Source organism: Epinephelus lanceolatus, chromosome 5 (genome assembly GCF_041903045.1).
Source record: "Epinephelus lanceolatus isolate andai-2023 chromosome 5, ASM4190304v1, whole genome shotgun sequence".
Taxonomy (NCBI): Eukaryota; Metazoa; Chordata; class Actinopteri; order Perciformes; family Serranidae; genus Epinephelus; species Epinephelus lanceolatus.
The window spans coordinates 16,650,370-16,665,816 of record NC_135738.1 but is presented as its reverse complement, the minus strand read 5'-3'; the positions used below and the strand labels follow the sequence as shown (position 1 = coordinate 16,665,816).

At 40.9% G+C, this 15,447-nt stretch overlaps 2 protein-coding genes across 2 annotated transcripts; one reads left to right on the top strand and one right to left on the bottom strand.

Annotated features, from left to right (window-relative positions):
- Window positions 1–661: 661 nt before the first annotated feature.
- On the bottom strand, window positions 662–7,899 carry slc35b4 (solute carrier family 35 member B4). The gene is made up of 10 exons (XM_033635397.2): window positions 7,628–7,899; window positions 5,928–6,041; window positions 5,727–5,829; window positions 5,584–5,633; window positions 5,396–5,477; window positions 5,208–5,268; window positions 3,703–3,812; window positions 3,478–3,553; window positions 3,319–3,394; window positions 662–2,456 (listed from the first exon to the last, which is right to left on the bottom strand). Exons 1-10 carry the CDS (start codon window positions 7,702–7,704, stop codon window positions 2,207–2,209), a joined length of 999 nt encoding a protein of 332 aa, XP_033491288.1. The 5' UTR covers window positions 7,705–7,899; the 3' UTR covers window positions 662–2,206.
- Window positions 7,900–9,172: 1,273 nt separating this feature from the next.
- Window positions 9,173–12,738, top strand: golt1bb (golgi transport 1Bb). The gene is made up of 5 exons (XM_033635602.2): window positions 9,173–9,333; window positions 10,255–10,346; window positions 10,438–10,616; window positions 10,708–10,789; window positions 12,217–12,738. Exons 1-5 carry the CDS (start codon window positions 9,309–9,311, stop codon window positions 12,253–12,255), a joined length of 417 nt encoding a protein of 138 aa, XP_033491493.1. The 5' UTR covers window positions 9,173–9,308; the 3' UTR covers window positions 12,256–12,738.
- Window positions 12,739–15,447: the final 2,709 nt, after the last annotated feature.

Sequence of the window (15,447 nt, the reverse complement as noted above, 5' to 3'; positions counted from 1 at the left end):
TGAAATAAATCCTTAATCACCCAGTTAGGTAAATATGCTGCCTCTACACAAACTAAAATGACTGGTTATCTAAACAGACTCTGGAAGTTTGGTGATAGTGACTTTGTGGCTGTCTCTGGTTCAACAAAAGGACCTCTAAGAAAAAGGGTCCGTCTCTGTAGGGATCTTTTCTATGATGTTGTCACACACTTAGAATAATAATCTCAGCCTGTATGTGCCCCAAGAGGTTACTCTGCAGCCTGTTTCGCCGCTGACGGCTGCAGCGCTCTTGCCCAATACTGGACCAGTGTCAAAAATTGTTGTTTCCATTTGTCACTTTGGGTCTCATTTATAAACACATACACACAAAATTAGGCCTGAAAGAGGTGTACATCACTTCCAAAGGTAAAGTTCGGAGCTATAAAAAAAAACTTGATGGAAGAAATTTTGACCCATGCTTACCAACACTTTGGAGACGGGAAATTGGCGGGTTTTTTTTGGCACACACCATTTTTGGCTTTTGTCCGTACGTACATTTTAAGTATGGATCCTACACACTGTTTTATAAATGAGACGCCTGGTTGCAAAACACAGAAGTTACCCTTTAAATAAAGCACTTAAGTAAATGTACTTAGTTACTTTCCATTACAGCTTTTTAAACATTCTTGTCGCCAGGTTGTCGTTTTAATTTCAGTTGGCAGGGAGTGTAAAGATTTATTGATGTTTTCTGTTGACATACTGGTCCGATACACCTGAGACATGTTGACACATGAGAAAACAAAACAGCCTAAACATGAGCTCCATAAATGATCCCAATGTATACTCAGGTTCCAGCTGCTCCTTTAACATGAACATATTTTATCCATCCAGCATCACTTAAGCATGTTCACTGTAATCCTACTGATGTTAATATAAAGTAAATCAGCCATCACCTTTGAAAATAAATATTGAAATAACATTACAGAAAAAAACAAAGGTGCACCATGATTTTGCATCCGTGAATGCTAATGAGGTACTAATGTTAAAGAATAGGGCAGGTGATACTCTATATCCTCTATTTATATTTCTTATCATTAGTAAACCCTGTTTAAAGACCTAAACTAACGATGAACTGATCATTTTAACAAGAAGCCAAAGCCTAATATAACTTATTCCTCTAATCTGTGCAGTAGAGCGCCACTGTTTCCCAAAAACTGTTCAAGTCTATTAAAGAGTGAATCCTTAACACTGTGTATTCATCCACAGCTGAAAATAGTCCCCAACAAATGCACTATCTGCTCCCATGTGAGTGATGTTTGCTTAAAAATGTCAGCACCCAGCTGCTTCTGGAAAATATTTAACCATTTTACAGAAGTTTTAAAGCTGCAATAACTATTTTCTGGCCACTAGGAGGCAGCACACACAATCTCAGAACTCAGCACTCACATACAACTATTTTAAGGCTGCAAGTAATTTATTTATTTTTTTATATATAATAAATAATAAAATAAAATAATACAATTATTTCATTATAATTATTAAAATTATTTTTATTATTATTTTATTATTTTTCATTATCAATTATTCTGCAGATTTTTTTCTTTGTTAAAAGTTTTGTCTCTGAAATATCAGAAACAGTTCAAAGCCCCATTTACCTAAATGTTAAACCAAATTTTAAAAAGCAGCAAATTCTCCCATTTTATAACCTTAAACTACTAATATCAGGGAATTTTGCTTCGAGAATGACAACAACAAGAAACTTGTTGCAAATTATTTTGCTTTCGACTGACTAATTGTTCTAGCTTCTGACATATCCCTTTTCAAGCTGATGTGGTGAAACTGTTAGTAAACAGTTGCATATTTACACGTCCAGCAGACATGGAGTAATATTATCATTAATTTGGAGTCATGTTAAATTTAATATTTACTCTCTTTTAGCTCCATTTTTGGTCTCCACCAACTCCTGAGAAAAACATCTGGCTCTTTAGCTGCTAAATGCTCCACTATGTTCACCAGCTAGTTGCTAACTGTGTTTGTCTGTGTTTCAGATACAGAATAACACAGTTAAAATATAAAATATCACCAGCCTTATCCTGTAAACTCTGTGTGCGTGTGAGTGTGTAAGGGAATTACCACAACCCAAACAAAATGACATAACTGTATAAAACCGCTGCAGTATAATCAACCAAAAACAATCTCCGAGTCCAATACAGTGGCTGTTTTTCTAGTCCCTTCCTCTTCCTCGTCTTCACTCTGCCTTCTTCTCCTTGACGCCAGGTCCACGCAGAGCTGTGTACACGCTGCTCAGCACCTCCGTGTACAGCAGAGTTCCCAGGAACACCACCACTGTGCCCACCCAGTGCCACGCAGTGAACGGGTTTTGGAAGTACATGATGGAGAAGATGAGGCTGAGGAACTTTCTCAGCGTTACCACTAGAGTGACGGTCAGCGAGGCGCACTCTGTGGTCAGGATGAAAACGCCACGGATGCACACATACCTGAAAATAACTGGTTAAAGTCTGTAAACAGAGTGGGAGGAAATAAAGCGCCTTGCAATTTAAAATGAACAGTAATAAACAGCTAGTGACATCGTTGTTGTGAGTTCCTACGTGAAACTGCTCAGGTTAGTCAAACCAGATAATGAGAAGATATCCTGGGTAAGTTGAACTGGCTTCATAGTACAGGCGTCAAGTCATGATTTCTGGAGAGAGATGTCGATCTTGAGTTTTTCCAAAGGTATTATTACGGCGGTTTGGACACCACAAACCGAGTGCCATCTAGTTCTATTATACTGGAGAGAAGGCAGACATCTCTGCGGCTGATATCTCCAACACTTGGCAACTCACTGAAACAATCTAGATTAATAAATAGCACTACAGGTAGAGGACTGATAGGTATTTTTGGTTTTAGTGTGAACTGTCCCTTTAAAATTAGCACAATATCTGATCAGAGAACAGTAAATTTGATTGATGCAGTGCTATCTGAGGCCCCCAATGTGTTACGCACTTAAGAATCGGACCAACTTTTGATCCTTCAGATAAAAAAAAATCAAACAGGAAAACCTCAAATCGAACAAATTTTGACACCTCAATGTAAATTAAAGCAGTGTGTCGACCTGCAACCTCTCACCACAGGTTGGATGTGTCTACCATGCTAGTTGAGAGCAGGTTCAGACGTCAAAAGAAACATAACTATGTTGTATTTTACACAAAATAGCACCTGTTCCAGAAAAAAATACATTTGTGTAGCAGAAATGTGGTTTTTCTATCATGTTGTGGATGTTGGTCATCACTGCAATAACTGTTGCGGGAGATAAATAAACACAAGCTAGTGAAATAAACTTTTTGTTTGACAGGATACTGTGTGATGACGTTGATCAGCAGGTAGACCCACATTATCGGCATCGTCACTCCAACCACAGGAATGACTGTAGGAGCTGAGAGAGAGAAGATACTTATTTACACCTGTGAATAAAGATGCAGAAACATGAGTTTTCCTGAATGAGTCGATGTCACTCACTGCTCTGACTGAAGAAGACACAGTGTTTGTAGATGTTTGTGGAGAGAAGCAGGAAGCCCGGCAGAGGCAGGCAATGCTACAAAGAGACAAGAAAAAGAAACCATCAACAGCTGCTGACACCATAATTAATTCTCAAGAGGGAATATTTCCTAAGCTTGAGCTTCCCCTGAAGATGTGTGAATCTTCTGGGAGCGCCCTGCGTGTCAGAGCAGAGAGAAATCTCACATTATAGAAGAGAGCTTCCTTAGAGTGTTTTCCGTACTGCTTGTACAGTGTCTCCTGGAAAATGCCCATCCTCGCAGACATCAGCAGAGCAAAGGTCAACATGGCGATACCTGAATGGGTAGAAATGAACAACAACAAAATCAAAACACTTTTACAACTACTTTTTTTAAAAGACATTTTTTGGAAGGACAGATATAGTTTAAAAGGGGGAGAGAGGGGGAATGACATGCAGCAAAGGGCAGCAGGCTGGAACTGAACCCGTAGCTGCTGCAGCATGGTCACAGCCTTTGTTCATGGGACGGCTGCTCCACCAGGTGAGTTAGTGGGCGCCCCAAAACATAATGTTAATGTAGCTGGTTGCCCGCATTAAATGATGCATGACTCCGGTCAACAAAGAATACAAAAATGTAGAGAATTCTTGATGAACTGAAGTCACAGGCGGCCGTGTTTAAAGGACAACTTCGGTATTTTTCAACCTGGGCCCTATTTCCCCATGTGTATGTGTGCGTATGATTCATGGGTACCACTCGTTCTAAAATTGGTTCAGTATTGAGCCGCGAAACGAGCTAAAACGGTAATGGGGGCAAATGCGTCCCGTATAAAAGTGCCACTGACCGGTTCAGATTGCCAGTGCTATCTCTGTAGATAGCATATTGTAGCGGCCCTGGGGCAGTGGTGAGTGTGGTATGAGTGGAGTCAGCTGTCAGTGGAGGAGGAGGAGGAGCAGAGAGGGGGAGGGCTGCCCCGCTTGGTATTGTAAATGAGTATGTGTCTGTGAAGTGTGTGTGTTACGCTAGAAGAGTCAGAGAACAGAGTCTTTTACGTGCTACCCCCTGGAGTGTTACCGGAGTTTTTGGAGTGCTCAAATAAACGAGCCCTTTTCCCGAACGCAAGAACAGGATGTCGCGCAACACCCCGTACAGCTTTCATAGGCTGCCTTTGTCGGACGGCGAGATGCTTAAGTTGTACTACAAATGGATGCTAACACTCCTCTCCAGACACTGCGCCTTGCAGACCATCGGGTCTGCAGTGCTCACTTCTCCCAAGATGACTACTGCCAGCCGAAGAAGAGAAGACATCCGATCCCGAAACACCTCTTCCTCAAGAAAACGGCTGCCCCACGAGTAGACAGAGCTACAGACACAGTGGAGCAAAGCTCGTGACATCACACAGCCCAGAGGTAAGGGAAAGGCTAGTATGCTATTTACAGAGATAGCACTGGCGATCTGAACCGGTCAGTGGCGAAAAAACACACACTTCACACACGTACTCATTTACAATACCGAGTGGGAACACCTTCCGCCTTTCTGCTCTAACACTAACTGACAGCTGACTCCACTCATTCACACTCACCACTGTCTATTTTCTGACATTTTATAGACAAAATAGAATTAAATTAAATCAATTAAATAAAAGCAATAGCTAAAGTTATAATGAAATTAATCACTAGCTTCAGCCTTTCCAAATGTAATGTCAACTTGAAGTGTTTGGCACCTGGAACTCACCTACAAGCCAGTGCATGAAGGCATAAAAGCCTTGCTCCTCTGATCCCTCATTGGCCACATTCTGCAGAGACAAAATGACAGAATGCATAAAAAAATATTACAGCCACTACAAGTTTGCATATTTTAAGAGATTTAATCTTTGACTGAAGAAAATGCTGCACAGAAAACATGTTCTGCAGAAGACTCACCACTTGTTTGGCAGACATGATGGTGCAGATGAAGATACCAGCTGAAACTAAAGCTATTGACAGATATTTACTCGCTGAATACCTGCAGAGTGAGAAGAAGGTGAGATACAAATAACTAGGCTTTTAAACCTGCAGTCATGACTTCATCTGTATGAGACGTGTAGTATTATTGTTGTCAGAGGAAGCACCTTTTCTTCAGGATGATGATTCCCAGGATCATGTTAGCAATTAGTGATCCCTGCAAAAAAACAAGACAGAGATCAGATTGAGGCGGAGGAGAAAGAAAGAATCTAAAAATGACGGTGAAAAGCAGGCAAACAAAAGATGTTACCGATCTGAAGATCATGTGTAATGGCATGGCGATGTTGAAGTTGAGAGCGTAGTTGTTGATCACACTAACGGTGAAGAACATGGTCACCATGATCACATAGTTACTGAAAAAAAAAAGAACATAACAGTTTGTTTAAGCATCTGCGTTGTCCTACATTTGTTCCTGCAGCTGGAAGTTAAAACCCCATTGATGAGTTCTTACCTCACAGGGATCGCTGGTTTCTTTCTCCCAAAGTTTGTTTCAAAGATGAAACCCTCTAATGCAATGAATACAAACTGAGCAAAGGTGACAATGTTGCCGCATCCTGGAAACTCTCTGAAAGACAAAACAGAAAATATCCAGATTTAACACCAAATGAGGTAAAGCTAAAAATGTCTGACGTTGCAAAACACTGTACAGTTTAAAATAGGTCAGGGCAACACATTGGTATTTATTTATTGATTGATTTATTATCTACCATGGCTGAATGACTGAATGGGCCCACGGGCCACAAGTGTCAGGGGGCCTGCCTGGCCTACACCGGCAAAATGTTACTCAGATTAACACATACTGACCAGGAGGAAACACAAAAAGACAGCAAAGAGACAAAACAACTACAAAAACAGGCAAAACAACTACAGAGAGATGCATCATGACTACAAAGAGACACAAAGAGCCATACCACTGCAAGTCTATAGCCCCTTATACACTGTCTGATCAAGGCGGGAATGTCAGGCTGTTATTCTGCCTCACCGATCTTTAGAAAAGGTATGATCATGGATGGGGGACAGAGTTTAACCTTAAAGCTGACAGTGGAGGTACTAACAGCACTGAATTGATGTCTATGTAAAAAGGACAGCCGGCAGGACAGAACACATGTGACATTTTAACCAAGTGTGCACCACTGCTGGGAGATTTAAAAAGCAGCTAACAGCAGTTAGCAGCTAACTCAAAGAAGAACGGCAGCAGCATGATGTCGCTGTTGTTTGGTTTCTATCTAAAAAAAAACAAGGCAGCGTAATGAAGGGACTTCATAGCCGCCTGATGACGTAATCTCTGTGTAAAAAAGGACTTGAGTATGAGGGGTGGGGGTGGGGCCTTTGAATACCTGTGCCCAGGGGCCCACGGTCTCATGATCTGCCCATGTATATTCCATTTATTTATTTTATTTACTTATTTGACCCATTTTAACCAGGTAAGTCCTGTTGAGATCATCAATCTCTTTAACAAGGGAGACCTGGCCAAGACAGCAGCATACAAAAGGTTACAGCCAAACAACCACACAATAAAAATAAAAATACACACAGTAACATGTAAAACATTAGAAGAGCTGCACACAATGACAAGGCCCAACCAACTCATTCATCCATGTACTTATGAGAGCTTTAAGAAGAAAGATAACAACTGCAGTGACAGAAGCTGATGAGAATCCAGGATCCAATTTACGAATGCGTTACACCTCCCTTTATTTCTTTTTCCCTTTCTTATTCTTATTCTATTTAATCATGAATATATGATTTTACTTCACTACATGTACACACAGGTTATTATATATTTATACTATTATCTAACAGTATTATACACCTCTACCACAAAGAATACCACTGAGATGAGTTAAGTTCTGTCTTATCTTATATTATGAAAACATCAGGGTGCCAGTCAGTTTAAGCTTCATGAACAGTAGTTCTGCAAGAGTGAATGGCAAAGCTACTCAATAGCAGTTACATGAACAGCTCAATAGTTAGTTTCCACCTCTGACAACATGTTTATGTGTCACTGCACTGTTGCTACACCTTGCTTTTGGATATGGTCACAAAGTACTGGTGCAGCATGAAGTCAAAACAAAGACAACTAAAAACTGAGAAAAGTTTGGTGCAGTAAACCGGACACAAATTCATAAACAGTCTAAGTTAGTCACTGACCTGACGAGCAGCTCCAGAGACACCACATTGCTACAGCATCCGACAAAAACCAGGGCAATGGCAAAAGCAGTCCCCATGTTGGCTCAGTGCGACTATAACTCGGAGGAAAATGTGTCACTTCATTAAGCGGGTCTCTGCTCGGAGCATATTTGCTAACGAGCTGCGGTTTGTGTTTGACCGGAGTTTTTTCTGATTCAACACAAACTCCTGTTTCAGTTGAACACGTCTGAATCTGAGATTCTCCCTGAGACGCTTCCGTAGCGCGCGGGCTCATGGGAGTTGTAGTTCCGTTCTGACATCACGGAAAAAGGTATGTAGTGTCCGCAATGTTCTCTGTATTTAAAGCAACATCACGAATCAAACACATACACCGTCTGGGAAACAGTATTAGGAGTAAATATTAGTGAAATGCGTGAAAAATAGTGAACAGAAAGCGTAAGTTTACAAATAAAAGGCGCAATCCCTGCGCAACCATGACACACAGAAACGCTCCAACACGCGTGCGCAGATTTAGGGTAGCTTTAAAAATATGAAGACGTCTCACTCCGCGCGAATCTCTGGGTACCAGAAACCACACAGACCAGAAAATAACTTCACAATGCTTATGGTCTACACCTCCTGTCCTATACTAAAGTTATGTCACTGTAGACTGTCAAAAATAAATACTCAGTTCACTAATACTGACGTGAACTTATCTGGGTTCTTATGAGCACCAGAAGTCTATTCTAAAAAACAGATTTCGTTTTTAACGTGTAAATCAGTCCATATTCTCGAAGGGTTCCAGATTTTCCAGAATAACAGATTCATCTGTGACCCTGTATGGAGTAAGTGGGATAGGAAGGAAATACATGTTAGTTATACTCTCATATGATTGCATCACATTTTCGGTTAACGTGACCTTATACTTTATTCTGTTTAACTTAGACCTGTTGTCCTCGTTCGTGGACACTTCTTTGTCCCATCTAATGGCCCTGGTGGGGCGCCAAGAGGAAAATCAAACTTGACAATCTTGAGAAAGTAAAATTTGTAACCAGGTTTCCATCTGTGATTTTGTCCAGTGCACTAATCCATGTAAAAACAAGATGGCAGCCGTCTCCGCCAAGTCAGTCTGCAGCCGTTCCCGACACAAAAGTGGACAAGATCCAAAACCTGATCACATTTTATGGTTGAAACTTGTTTATTTATGATTAATAATATTTGTAGTTTGATATGACAACAAATTTGACCAGTTTTAGCAACAGTTACAAACTAAGACGCTGTTATTTAGGAAGTACTCATGTAAATGACATAGGACTTTATTATTGTTGACAATGTTTATTTTTTTTAAAGTCACCGAGTCATACTGATCACAAATACATAGGAGAAATTAAAAACGCACACCAAACAAAAGTTAAGGTGTCAGGAGGATAATACGGAGAGCAAAACAGTTATTAGTTAAAGTCACAATTCACTGTGGGGAGCAGAAACATCACTGAAGGTCATCAACACATCTGCTCTCATAGACGATCTTTGGCGGAATATGCGCGTGCGTAGCTCCGGAGGACGTGACGTCACCGACCGCTAGCTTCTTCGTCCTCATCCTCTCCGCTGCTGTTGAATCAGTTAGTTAGCGGCAGAAAGCAGCAGGTCCGAGTCGTTACGAGCTTTGTGTTGTTTGATAAATCCTCCTGCTGCCGTCAAAATGATTTCACTCACGGATTCACAGAGTAAGAACCGTTTATTGTGTCTGTAACGTTTCTGTGTAAAAACCCGGTTTGTTAGCTGCGGGATGTTAGCATCTCTAACACCATTGGCTGAGAGCGTAGTTACGTCACTTAGCGGCACGTCACTGTTTATTAAATGGAGAAGTAACTAGTTTTATTTTCTTTAAAATATCATTCTCTTAACTTTAATTCATTGTATCAGCTAGTGTTTATATTTGATCTGTTAATGCTTTATCTGTTTACATGTCAGTTACTTTTAATTACCAGTTTACCAGGTTTTAAAATTGGTATTAATATATGGAAGTATACCATTTACAGTAAAGGTTTTTTCAGCGCTAGTTTGTACATACAATGAATTAGGAGACTGTAATATGGATACAATTTTCTACCACAGTGTATGAGATGTTGAATTTTCTGTTAAAGTCACTACAGACACTACAGTGTGGTTATTGAACAATAACCACACTGTAGTGTCTGTTTTGGGGCCACCTGGCTGGAGATCAAGGTACTTTGTCTTATAGATGCAAAGATCATTTAAAAAATCCAATGTTCATCATTGAGCAGTTGCAACATTACCAACAATGACAAAGCTACGATGAAATAATCTATGGTGGTAAGAAAAAAAATATACACTTAATATTATCTTTTACTGATGCAGCACTGCTCTTATTCGTGTAGTTTCTTTCTTTCTCATTGAGTTGGATGGAGACCAACACACTTCTCAACTACTGTTATCTTTTATACTTTTATCCACACACTCTTTATTTCACAGTTTAACTTTTTTGTGTGTTAAAGTTTTATCTTACTTTTTTGTTGCACCCTGTTAGTGTCTGCAGCAGCTCAGTTTCCTCATGGAAATTAAAGATTTATTTTAAAAACAGTTTATGATGTGATGTTAACTGATGTCTGTCTTGTTTCTTACAGAAATTGGGATGGGGCTGACGGGGTTCGGCGTATTTTTCCTCTTCTTTGGGATGGTGCTGTTTTTCGATAAAGCTCTCCTCGCCATTGGAAATGTGAGTTAACCTGTAAAACTACTACAGTCAAACATCTCCCTCATTTCACCTGACTGGTGTCTCACCTTGTGCGTCTTCGCTTATTGTGCAGATCCTGTTTGTGTCCGGCCTGTCCTTCGTCATCGGCCTGGAGCGAACGTTCAGATTCTTCTTCCAGAGGCACAAAGTAAAAGCCACCAGCTTCTTTCTGGGAGGAGTGTTTGTGGTGCTGATCGGCTGGCCGATCATTGGAGTCGTTCTGGAGATCTACGGTTTCTTCCTCTTGTTCAGGTCGGCTCAAAAAGAAAGAACACAAATCTTTGTTATCGCTATCCTGAATCAATAATTTTTTGGGATCTGATCTGATTCTTTCTCTCTACAGAGGATTCTTCCCGGTGGCGGTGGGCTTCATCAGACGAATACCTGTGCTCGGGTCTTTGCTCAGTTTGCCAGGAATCAGTTCAGTAAGTATCATGACAACCAATGAATCACAAATCAAATGCCCCCTTAAAGATATACTATGCAGGATATTCCTAAAAAACAAGACTCATACAAAACTCATCTCTCAGTCATCACTTATGACCCATTAGAACTGTTGGGCGGTGTATTTATCTGCGGCGACTCTCTGCCTGTATTTTCTTATTTTCTTCTTAATCTGCTGTGTTCTGGTTGTTAACCTAGCAGCTAGTGATCTTTACCTCTTCTCATATGAAGTCAAGGACAACAGCAACATTTAACAAAGGTAACATTACAAAATTTGGCTCCATTACAACTCACAAGGTTCACTTACAAAACAACTGTCTTATACTAATCACATTTTCCAAACAAATATAACATGCTAGCATTATTATCGCCAGCCTATGGCATTTTACATTGTATAAATTAGCCTAGTGACAAGTGGAGATTTCCTCTGCTCACATGAAGCCAGGATAAATCACACACAAGACTTAAAATGCTATTTTAGTGGAGGCTTTATTGTCTCCATAATTTATTGTTTCTTATCTGTGAAATTAAATAAAAGCTTTGTTTCCACTGAGGGAAATGGTGTCAGCTTACAGAAACAGACAGGAAGTCTGCATCACCACAACGTGTAGTTACATTTCTGGTGAGGTTCACGTCAGGCTATGGCGTAGGCTCTGCGTCGACATGGAGCCTGTGCCGTAGCCACGGCGTCGATTCAACGCAGAACTATAAATTCCACATAATTCTCAGTTGTCCGAGTTTCCTCCGAGTACCTAAACGCAGCAGCAGTGGAGCCTGTCCCTGCTTGTAGCTGTGTTATCGAACATGTTCAAGTCTCTGCAAGTTGATTTTCATACTGAACTGACAAAAACTAAAACCAGGAGAGACGGAAATCATTAAACAGGACCAATAAGCTTCTGAAAATGCCTCAATAATGCTGCAAAGTAAACAGATTTTAGCTGAACTGTTTAAACAGGCATGAAACAGAAACTCAGCTGGAGCTTACAACAGATTTGGAGTTTCTGCAGTAGAGTCTATTTTCTGATGAAGACTGTGAGACGTAGATGAAAGTTGAGATTATTCAGACAGCCTGTACGGTCTTTGTAAAACAGAGGTTTAGAGGAAGGCTTTTACCGAGATGTGAGCGCTGACAGTGTGAGAACAGAGTCTCTGTTGTACTGAACTCTGAGTCTGTGTGAGACCTTTGTGAGTTTAGGAAGACTGTCAGTGTCCAGGATCAGTTATCAGGAGCGTGTGGTGAAAACCTCACTGCATCTGCAGGGAAATTCTCCTCTTCAGTGGTTTTCAAATGAATCTTCTCACAGATAATTTTCCTCTTTTTCTTCCTGTGAGCTTTATTTAGTAAATTTTTGTCTGATTCAGTAAAAGTTGCAGCTTATTAACAACTTATTTCTCTATTATCTTTCAGCTGGTGGATAAAATCGGCGAGAGCAACACGATGGTATAGCACAGGACTGTTTTTGTATCGACGGCGAGCTTCAGTATTTATCATAGTTTCTAATAGTGACTGTATATTTTGGTCGTTGCCACTGCAGAGCTATGAAACCAGACCAAGTGTTTCTTCGGATGTTCGACTGACGTTTTGTATCCGACTGCCAAGAGATTTTTTACTTTAAAAGCTGGAAGCAGGTCTCCCTTTTTGTATCATTCCAGCAGTGTGATATTTATGACTGATAAGTTGGGACCACTGGATTAACTCAGCGGAGTGTCAGGAGCTCTTTACAGCGTCCTCTCCCTCAGATCCTGGGCCTGAACACTGAGAGTTTTTTTTACAAGTTCCTCGATGACGTGTTACTGGAATTTTGTACATTTCAAAATAATGTTGAGCTAAAGAAACCTGAACTGTTGTGAAAAACATTTAAGGAGCTTGTAAAGGAGATGATTTACTGTAACTTTTGTAAATTCATACTTTAAATAAAGTGTGTCTTTTTATAAATGTGTTGGATGTTTTGCTGCAGAGACCACAGTTTTATACGCCACCCACCCAGGAGATGGCCCTCCAGTCGCTTAAGGGTACAAGTGTTCTTCTCAACAAAGAGCCTTTGATTTTCTCACAAATCCGAACTTTTACTTCCTGTCTGAAAATGTCACAGATGAAACTAAATTTAAATCGTGCATCCATCCATTTTCATCCGCTTATCTGACAGCCTCCCCAGAAATTTTTGAGTGTCACACACTTTGTGTCCAGGTGAATGTTTATGCATCAATTTATGGTGGAGATTTCTTTAATTTTGTCTAAGTTAAAGTCCTCCTCTACACATCCCTGAGATCTACACCGGCCACTTCATAAGGTACACCTTGCTGGTACCAGGTTGTACCCTGTTTTGCCGTCAGAACTGCCTTAATTCTTGGTGTCATAGATTCAACAAGGTGCTGGAAACATTCTTCAGTGTCTTTGGTCCATATTGACATGATAGCATCACACAGTTGCTGCAGATTTGTCAGCAGCACATCCATGATGTGAATCTCTCGTTCCACCACATCCCAAAGGTGCTCTATTGGATTGAGATCTGATGACTGTGGAGGCCATTGGAGTACAGTGAACTCATTGTCATATTCAAGAAACCAGTTTGAGATGATGTGAGCTTTGTGACATGGTGCGTTATCCTGCTGGAAGTACAGTTGCAATCAAAATTATTCAACCCCCATTGCATATTAGGCTTATTGGCAAAATGTACAATTTTTCAGCTGTTTGCAATAAACAAAGTAGATAAGATCAGTTGAAATAGTTTAATAAAACTAATATTACCATGGTTTTTATCCAAATTCAACGCAAAATGCTACTTTTAATCACTACTGCAGTCTCAAAATTATTCAACCCCCTGTCTCAAGCACACCTGATGCAACTAATCAAAATTATTCAACCCCCTGTTTCAAGCACACCTGGTGCAACTAATCAAGGGCTTCATTAGTTCAGGTGTGCTTGAGACAGAACACATAAATACCTCAACTGGCTAGAGGTTTGTTGAGAGTGACGTTTGATTGCATGTTAGAAATACGGCTAAGTCAAAAGAATTGTACAAAAAGTTCAGAGAAGAAATCATTGCCTTGCACAAACAAGGAAAAGGATACAAAAAGATAGAAAAAGCTCTGAATGTTCCTAGAGATACAGCTGGAAGCATAGTTCGCAAGTTCAAAGTTAAAGGAACAGTGGCTACACTACCTGGACATGGCAGAAAGAGGAAACTATCAGTGGCTGCCACCAGATTCCTGAGGAGGCAAGTGGTCAAAAACCCTCGAGTGACTGCAAAACACCTGCAGCAAGACTTGGTGGCAGCAGGCACTGAGGTTTGTTTGCACAATAAGGCGCATACTAAACACCGAAGGGCTCCATGCCCAGACTCCAAGATGTACACCACTACTGACCCAAAAGCACAAGAAAAGACGGCTCCAATACGCTCAAAACCATATAAATAAGCCACAGAAGTTTTGGAATTCTGTTCTGTGGAGCGATGAAACAAAACTGGAACTTTTCGGGCCTATGGAACAGCGGCATGTCTGGAGGAAGAAGAATGAAGCATATGCTGAAAAGAACACCCTGCCTATAGTGAAGCATGGCGGTGGCTCAGTGATGCTCTGGGGCTGCTTTGCTGTCTCTGGCACTGGAATCCTACAGCGTGTGGAGGGCATGATGGATTCAGTCAAGTATCAGGAAATCTTAGGTAAAAACGTTGTGCCGTCTGTGAGGAAGCTGAAGCTTGGGCGTCATTGGACCTTCCAACAGGACAATGATCCCAAGCATACCTCAAAGTCCACCAAGGCTTGGTTTCAGAAGAAGAAATGGAAGATTCTAGAGTGGCCGTCACAGTCGCCTGACTTGAACCCCATAGAAAATCTCTGGTGGGATTTGAAGAATGTGGCTGCAAAACGCACACCCAAGAATATTACTGAACTGGAGGCCATTGCCCATGAGGAATGGGCTAAGATTCCGCAGGAACGCTGTCTGAAGCTGGTGTCTGGCTATGCATCACGTTTGCAGCAGGTCATAACAGCAAAAGGGTGCTCTACTAAGTACTGAAGATGCTTGTCATGAAGGGGCTGAATAATTTTGAGACTGCAGTAGTAATTAAAAGTAGTATTTTGTGTTGAATTTGGATCAAAACCCTTGTAATATTAGTTTCATTGAACTACTTAAACAGTTCTTGTGTAATTTGTTTATTGCAAACAGCAGAGAAATTGTATATTTTGCCAATAGGCCTAATATGCAATGGGGGTTGAATAATTTTGATTGCAACTATAGCCATCAGAAGATGGGTACACTGTGGTCATAAAAGGATGGACACGGTCAGCAACAATACTCAGGTAGGCTGTGGTGTTTAAACCATGCTCAGTTGGTACTAAGGGGCCCAAAGTGTGCCAAGAAAATATCCCCCACACCATTACACCACCACCACCAGCCTGAACTGTTGATACAAGGCAGGATGGATCCATGCTTTCATGTTGTTTACACCAAATTCTGACCCTACCATCTGAATGTGGCAGCAGAAATCCAGACTCATCAGACCAGACAACGTTTTTCCAATCTTGTATTGTCTAGTTTTGGTGAGCCTGTGTGAATTGCAGCCTCAGTTTCCTGTTGTTAGCTGACAGGAGTGGCACCTGGTGTGGTCTTCTGCTGCTGTAGCACATCTGCTTCAAG